Here is an 8,195-nt window from a genome sequence, read left to right as displayed (position 1 = left end):
GTGACCAGTGTCACACTGATATGGATTCTCAGTTCATATTGAAGTTCAGGAAAGACAAGTGATCACAGAGCAGTAATACCGGCAGATGGGTCACTCTGGGGTCTCTTCCGTGGTAACGGGACTTTGGGTTCCTGTGTTAACCCCACAGCTACAATTGGATTGCAAACATATAAGGATTTAGTAGAAAGCTGTTAATGTTCAGGGGAGTGCTGGACAGGAGCACTTCCTGCTGTCAACAGATGGGCAGTGGTGTTAGCTCTGAGCCATGTTTGAATGGCCGTGCACGCGGGCCAGCAGAGGGTGTGCAGTCAAGAGGGAGTGGCCGGCTGGGCCTCCGAAGGTGTGGACGACCACTCCAGCTTCTTACTTCTGTATTGTAAGTTTGAACTCCACTTTCCCTTCATATGGGTCATGGGGATTGTCGAAAGTCACATGGTCTGCCAGGATCTTGCACACAATGATGACTTCTGTATTCTTGGGGATGTTGAGAAGCTTTGCTGCCACCAGAGGGTTACTGTAATGAGGCTGAAGTGAAAGCACAGGGGATGAGATGCTTGGGGGGGGAAACCCCATTGTTAAGAAAAACAAGAAGGGAGGGGATAAGCATAAAGGGTTCTTCTGTGGGGCTATCTTGAGGTAAGGCCCCCTTGGGTCACAGAACGACTGGCTTCTGCCCCAGGTGGCAAACAGGCTGTGAAAGTAAAATGGGGGAAATCATGCGGTGTGGAGGAAATGGTTTGGAGGGATTCACAGACGCTAGGCGGATATGGGAGATCCTGCACTGTAAGGGAATCAGGTTGATATTCATGTTTTTTGAGGGGGGTACATTTCTAGGTGGATAAAAGACGTGTCTGGGACTGGCTAAGTCATTCATTGTTTGTTTGTTTGTTTGTTTCTTGTTTGTTTTTCCAAGATAAAAATCTCATGCAGCCTAGATTGGCCTTGAGCATGCCTTGTGACCAAAATGACCCTAAGCTCCCGATCCTTTTGCCTCCACCTCCCAAGTGCTGGGATTACAGGTATATAGCACTTTGCTCTGTCTTTGTCTTGTTTTTGTAGAAAATGGCTTTCCTGTTGCTAAGTCTGAGGTAATTTAGCAAGTGCATTGGGGCAGAGTGAAACAGACTTACCTGGGCTTTCTTGCCATAGTAGGGGAAGTAGTGGAGACTGAAGGTGCCATTGGGCGGATAGTACTCCACCTGCAGGGGCTCAGTGTCCTTCCGGGGATTTCGGGGATCATCCTGAGGCAGAGAAACCACAGCTGAGTCCAGTAAGCACTGGGGCACATGTTCATTTGTGTACAAGTACACGTGTGAGTTATATGTGTACTGTGTGGCAAGTTATATGTGAGTTATATGTGTACTGGTTGCAATGCCAGTGATCACATCAAAACTTTGCATGTTAGTGTAATAGAGTTAGCCTTGCTCCTAGTCAGCTTTGATAGTCAGGGCTGAAAGCCTTTCAAGGACATAATTCCTCAAAATGCCAAACCTCAGTCACCTCCCACCCCACTTATTCCATCTTCAAGTCTCGGGTGAGTGAGGGAACTGGGGAAGCTGGTGCTTGCTTGTTAGCGTGTGAAATGAGAGCTGTCGAGTCCAAGGGCTCATTTGCCAAAACCAGGTTTAGGGTTTGTGCAGTTTTCTGGATTAAGTGTAAACACATGTTCCCAGAATCTATTTCCTTTTATTGTTGGAGTCAGACTCGCCCAGTGGGTAGTTTATGCTCATCAAATTAGGTCGGCTTGTGTGTGTGGTCAAAATCATTAAAAAAGTGAAAACAAACAGACACCTGAAGCCCTAGGGACAGAGCTCTGAGGGGACATATGTTCCTTGGATCACTTAAGGATGTGCCCCTTTGTCAGTTAGGGCTCAACATTGAAAACAAGCCTCAACATTTAGTGAAGGCAAGTTTAGTATTCGATGTTGTATTTAGAAATTTTGTCAGAAGTTTCCTCTGAGATTAATGACACCTAAGTAGACATGCTAAGCCCCAGTAAGCAACAATACTGTTGGTGATCTGGAATATTTTTATAAATAAAAAATATAGAGAGTGCGAGAGTAGAAGGGTGGGTCTCCCCATGGAAATCAAGCTTTCTGAAGTGTGAGTGACTGCACAGACCTGATGAGGGGGAGTCCACGGCTACAGCACTCCTCTGTGTCATCACTCCAGGCAATGGCTGACAGGTGACATTGGCAGGTACCCAGGGTAACTTGGGTCCCACCCCCCCCCCCAACCCCAGCTGTGCTCACCTGGAAGGTGCAGTCCACTCGGGGGGCTGTGTTGTTGCTGGGAAGGAACTTGACAATCTAGAAGAAAGGCTGCAATGTACCGCTGATGGGCGAGTGGGTACTCACGCATGCATCTGAGCCATTCCCCCATGGTACTGCAGTGTAGGAGGGCAGTTGGTAGTGGCAGAGCTGGGATAGAGTGGCCCTAGTCACTGGCACCATGTTCAGGTCTGTTGTGGTGATATGTAACAGCCTTCCTTGCTGCAGAATGGGTCTACCTACCACTCTCAGTGGGGTCCCCACAGTCCCATATTCCTCTCCTAGAGTCTTGAGCCTCAGCCACTGTCTCCTGAGCTCTGAGCAGGACCTGCCTTTGGCAGGAGTGTCAATTGCTACATGGATTGGTGCAACCCTGATTATAGCCTGCTTGTCAGGCAACTCTGGGGAGACCTTCCCAGCTGTAGAGCTTCAAGGTGGGTTCGATGCATTTGTGTGTGGCTTCCTAAGGTTTTGTAAAATTGAAAAAGGCAGTGAGAGGCCAATTGGGCCTTAATCTGCCACTTACTGTCTTAAGCAGTGACCCTGAGCCCCTGTTGCCTGAGTGCCACTCAGCTTGGCTTCATTTCTGCCTCTTGCTTACTGTGCCTGTTTTTAGGGCATTGATGGGACTTGCTGCCACTTGGCTTCAGATGCCACTGAAGCCCAGTAATTCCTGTAGGACCAACCCTCAAAGACTCCTGTTTCTGGGGCAGAAGGAGAACATGTAAAATGTCCCCAGGTTCTCCCAGTCTGAATCCACAACTCAAGGCCACTGTAGGCAAAGATCTCTCCTGCATTAGCTCTGTGCTGAATTTGCACAACGTTTATAATTATAAGCTGGCAAGACACTGTCTGAGTAGAAAGTTCTAGATTTGTATTTAAGAGCTAAACATGATGAATGAGTATGGAGTCAGGGTGAAGCACGATAAAGGGCCCAGGCCCCGTGGCTAAGTGTGAGGAGGGGCCTCCTACCACTCCAGAGCCACTTTCAGAGTGGGGCCCTTGATACTCACCCTGTTCATCTTAATAATGAAGCAGGGCTTTCCCTCCTCAAAGCCAAAGTTGGGGTCCACCAGGCCTGAGCAGTTTTGCAGCATGTCTGCAGTGAATTTGCAGGAGAACTTTGTGTGGTTTGGAGCTGAAAAGCTCTCCTGGAAGAAGTACTTTTCAGAGGTACAGTTGATGCTGTCCTGCTGGGATGCGGGGGTGTAGCCTGTGGAATACACACCTCATCAGCCAGTCCCACGCTGTCCGTGGAGGAGATCCCAAGTCCCCAGCCCCACACTGTCCGTGGAGGAGATCCCAAGTCCCCAGCCCCACGCTGTCCGTGGAGGAGATCCCAAGTCCCCAGCCCCACACTGTCGGTGGAGGAGGTCCCGAGTCCCCAGCTTCACACTGTCTGTGGAGGAGGTCCCGAGTCCCCAGCCCCACACTGTCCATGGAGGAGGTCCCAAGTCCCCAGCTTCACACTGTTCATGGAGAAGGTCCCGAGTCCCCAGTGGTCCCCTTAGGAGACAGACACATTGCTGTGTTTGCGTTACCCACCTGCTAAGAAGCTGTGGAGGGTGTGTGTTAGGCCAGCCCAGGAGGTGTTTTCAGAGACATTGTAGGAAATCTGCAGCCCTCTTTCCCCATACACATCAGGTCTCAAGGTTACCCCTGGAAGGAAAGAGCATCTAGATAGGTTTCTCCAAGTGCTCACTTATACTGAGCTCTGAGCATCGAGGTTGTCCAGTCTCACACAAGCCCCAACCACAGTTAGATGCATCTGAGGTGGAACCAGTTCTCACACTCCAAGGTGGGAGCTGCAGAACAGGCACCCTCTAGCCCCGAAAGCTTGGCAGTAACACTATAAAAAAGTGCCCAAGGACTCTGAGGACAGGGGTCCTGGGGCCTCTGCCCTCTGCAGATGCAGCACAGTGGGCATGAAGGCCTATCCTGTACCTGAGACTTTGGATACCCAGGCCCAGCAATAGTGATGCATGCTCCACAGGGAAGTCTGGGCCTGGGGGAGTCATGGGCAAGATTGGTGCAGTGGACACTAGCCTCTGGGGAGTGCCCCATGTAGCCTGCAGGTGGGTCTCTCGGAGAAAGGAATCTGAACACACATCAAGTATTTTTCTGGGAGCCTGTGTAGTGACAGGTGGATCTCTGTTTGAGGTCAGCCTAATTTCCAGGATAGCCAGGGCTGTCTCAAATGGGGGGTGGGGGGGCACTTGGGTTCTGGAGAGATGGCTCAGTGGTTAAGAGCCACAGGCTGCTTACCCGGTGACTTTAACTGGTCCTGGTAGTCTGGGGTGTAGGGGTCGATGGTCTGCATCAACACGTAGATGCACAGGGAGAAGAGCCCCGTCATGACCACATAGAAAGCTGCGTAGTAGAGGCTGATCCACACTGGGAAGAGAGAGGTGCACGTAGCAGCCCCAGCTGTGGCAATGCACACGGCACAGGCCCACTGCCTTCTCCATCTCCAGCATAGAGCACAGTTGGTGCCATGCGAGGCACTCATGACGCCACACCATCACATCAGCACCTCTACTGAGTTCCAGAACATTCTCATCTGAGTGGAATTCCCAAGCTTTTTGGCACCCTCTTCCCCTCACTGCCTAGTGCTGGAACTCACTGTCTACTCCATCTCTGATCTTCCTTTTCCCCACACAAACAGAACTACAGGGCATGTTCATGGCCTTGTGTGGGCTCCTGTCAATCCCCTTGCACATTAGTGGCAACTATGTGTGCTTGGTGCACTGATCACTATATTCTGTAGCCATCGTAGCAGGATCTCAGAGCATGCTCCATGCTCTGGAGTTCCTATTGCTTCCCACACTACAGGAAGGGAAAGACAGAGAAAGGCAGCTGCTGGCCAGAGTGACCCCAGTGCACAGTCTGGCTGGGAAGGGCCATGGCTGAGTATATCTGGATTGTGCTCTGAGGACCTGGCAGGTACTTGCCCTGTGTCCTGCAGAGAAGATTAGCAGGCATGCCGGGCAGGCCCAGCTCCTGTGGCTCCTGGCACTGTTGCTCAAGTATCAGTGGAAGGAGATGCTCCAACCCCGGTATGACCAGGCTTCATGGGCTCAAAAAGACGGCATTCTTTTTGAGACAGATGCTAGGGGACCACACCCCTCTGGGGCATGGCCTTGGACTGGGGCTATTGTGAAGCCCCCACAATTGTGTTTTGAATGGTTTCTAGCCACAGGAGTCACTGTTAAGAAATATCCTGTCAGAAGAGGGTCTTTGCGCTGGCTGTAGCATTGGTCTTCCTGGGAAGGTCTCTAAGAATGTGGGTTGCTCCTTCCAAATGCATGATGTAGGTACAGCTCCCTCCCAGTACGTCTTCATTTAATGACCCAAAAAGTGACTAATGGGCAGGACCAAGTCAGTGGGGATAAGACATGGTGGGGAGGTCACAGTTTTCAGTTCTCTCTCTCTCTCTCTCTCTCTCTCTCTCTCTCTCTCTCTCTCTCTCTCTCTTCTCTCTCTCTCCTGGCAAGGCCTCCCTGGAGGGCCAGCACAGCAGTGGCCTGTTTCAGAACTGTGGTTCTATGGAGACCCGGTACTCTATGTGGGTTTGGATGTTGTAGTGGCTGATGGCCTGACCCTGTGCTTTTAGGACTGCCAGGGTACACCTACTTAGCTTCATGGTCTACAGAGATGGATGCCAAGCATGTTCAGGAAGGGCCAAAAGGAGATTTCCCATTGCAGGGCTGACATGGTCACTACAGGTTCCTACCTGATGTGGCTTCTGTCTAACTCCTCTACCTTCCCGGGACCTGAACTGGACTCTCAGCTTTGCTTGCTGCTTGCCCATCCAGCCTCTCAAGCCCTCTTCCTGACTGTTCAGCTTATAGGTGTGAGCCAGGCCTCAACAACTCCCAGGTGCAATTGAAGGGTCCCAACTTTGCCACCATCGGGCTTGGTCCCCAAGTGGGCAATGCCATGAAATCTTACAACTCGAGAGCTACTGGTGGTAAGAGTTCCATGTCACACAGAGAAAGAGTGTGGCCCAGGTGGCCCAGTATGCCCCACGTCACTGAGACTTCTGCTGTTCCCAGGTTTGTTCTGCAGCCCCTTTTTCCTCTAAGTACTGCATGTACCTCTTCTCCTAAGAGTAACTTGTCCCCTTCCTTTATTTTGTCATTTCACTTGAGTGATGCTTTCTTCAGCCCCCGAAACTGTCATCCCCAGACACTGAGGCCAAGTCCTCAAGTCAGGCTGTGAAACCATTCCAGGAAGTTCTCAGTGGCATTGCAGCCATCAAGGAAGGCTTGCAGGAGCCTTGGCAGCTAGAATAGCCTACCATCCAAGGTTCCTGAGAAGATAGCGGGCAGTGCCATCATCTTCCTCAGGGCCCCATCTGCTGTCCCTTCTTTATGTGACCCACTTCCTGGGATGGCTCAAGTACCAGCTCTGCTTCTGTGTTTCCCACTGGTTTACAGTGTCTTTCTCTTTCGTCTCTGCTCTGGAATTGATTGTATTTTCCCTACGCTGCCAGAGACTCAGGGGTGCCCTCTGGCCCTGGGAGGCCTCAGGAGCTTGAGGAGGGTATGCCACATCTCCTTCTACATGAATGGTGTATACTTTTCATATGGGAGCACATTCAAGCTGGGCTGAGGCTAGCTGAATTGCCGTACAGCTGAGTTATTAGGTACCACCCTCTGTGAGCCTACTCTCATCTCAGTTCTCGAGGTCCCTGAGATGGGTGGTAGAAAGTCAGCCAAAATAGCCTTTACTTTGTGTACAGACCTGAAGCACCTTGTATTGTATCCCCCATATGGCCTCTGTGGGAACCCAAAGGAACAGGGCCTGAGGCTGCTGTCTGAGGAGTAAGGTGGCATAATACATCCTGTTTCCTCCAGTGATGCAGCATTGCAAAACCCTCACTGCAAGCCTCCAGAGTACACGCCTCTAAGCTCTCTGTAACTCCCATGTCATGGTTCTGGAGAGCCTGAGAGATATTCACTCTTGGGGTCTCAGGGGTACATCCTGTTTGTGGAAGATGTACTCTGTGAGGGGATGCCCTGAATAGGTGCAGTCTTCTAGTCTGTGAGGACTTTTTTGTTCCTATGGTGGTCCCAGAAGGAAGGGTCCTCAGGTCACCACAGGGCAGCCATAAGAAAGGGGCTCTGTGGATATATCTACCTAGCTCACCTAACCCACACTTGACAATGACAGTGGCACAGGACACCTCAGATGCAGCCTGGGAATCTGGGATGTCTCCCAATATGCCTAGCACGTCAGAGTCATCGCAATCTTCATGATAGAACAAATCCATGGTAGTAAATCCCTGTCTCTCAAATTCTCTGAACAAGAGACTACCATTACTTGCTATAACTTAAAAACATATTAGTTTCAGGAAGAGCTTTAAAATTATACTTCAAAGTCATGGATGAAAAGGGGCCAGTCTTGGACCTGCATTACAGGTGTTCTAGAGTCCTGAGCCTCAGGGCCAACTGGGGACCCTCTAGGGATTCTAGCTTCCTTCTGAGAGATGAGGCATGGCCTGAAGTGTGTTCCCAGGTGCCCTAGCTGCTGGCTGCTAGCCCTCTGTTTCACCCCATGCCCCCTTCATATGGCCCACACATACCCCACCGGGCTGGGGTGCGGCCCAGCATCTGCCCAGTGTCCGGGTTCCAACAGTAGTGCCGGAATTCAGCCATGCGTTGGCTGCATGACTTCTTCTCCTGCAGGGCTGCCATGTCCTCTCCTGCTTGCCTGGACTGGGCCCAGGAAGCCTCCTCTGGGGCTTATAGTCTCCTCTGCATGAGGCCAAAGGCATCAGAGCCAGCTATCACTTCCCCACTATCACCTCTACAAACACAAGGGAGGGCCGGGGCTTGCCTGATATCTGCCCTCTACTGTCCCAGAAGTCAGCTGGTCCTTGGGACGCCCTTGGCTGACAATTTAATCTGCCCTGATGGCAAT

At 51.1% G+C, this 8,195-nt stretch overlaps 1 protein-coding gene across 1 annotated transcript; it reads right to left on the bottom strand.

Moving 5' to 3' along the window:
* Positions 1–363: 363 nt before the first annotated feature.
* Positions 364–7,969, bottom strand: Atp4b (ATPase H+/K+ transporting subunit beta). Its single transcript, XM_027387731.2, has 7 exons — positions 7,858–7,969; positions 4,536–4,664; positions 3,816–3,929; positions 3,284–3,483; positions 2,253–2,309; positions 1,131–1,241; positions 364–525 (listed from the first exon to the last, which is right to left on the bottom strand). The coding sequence occupies exons 1-7, from the start codon at positions 7,967–7,969 to the stop codon at positions 364–366; spliced, it is 885 nt and encodes a 294-aa protein (XP_027243532.1).
* Positions 7,970–8,195: the final 226 nt, after the last annotated feature.

Source organism: Cricetulus griseus, assembly GCF_003668045.3.
Source record: "Cricetulus griseus strain 17A/GY chromosome 1 unlocalized genomic scaffold, alternate assembly CriGri-PICRH-1.0 chr1_1, whole genome shotgun sequence".
Lineage (NCBI taxonomy): Eukaryota > Metazoa > Chordata > Mammalia > Rodentia > Cricetidae > Cricetulus > Cricetulus griseus.
The sequence above is the reverse complement of the archived record's forward strand: the minus strand, read 5'-3'. Positions and strand labels throughout refer to the sequence as shown.

Bases quoted from the DNA above. Each gene is read 5' to 3' on its own strand.
- Atp4b (XM_027387731.2), bottom strand. From the start codon at position 7,969: ATGGCAGCCCTGCAGGAGAAGAAGTCATGCAGCCAACGCATGGCTGAA. The intron at 3,930-4,535 runs GTAAGCAGCCTG...CTTTCCTTCCAG, and splicing joins GGACCAGTTAAAGTCACCGG to GGGTAACCTTGAGACCTGAT. The intron at 2,310-3,283 runs GTGAGTATCAAG...CCTTTCTTCTAG, and splicing joins TCATTATTAAGATGAACAGG to ATTGTCAAGTTCCTTCCCAG.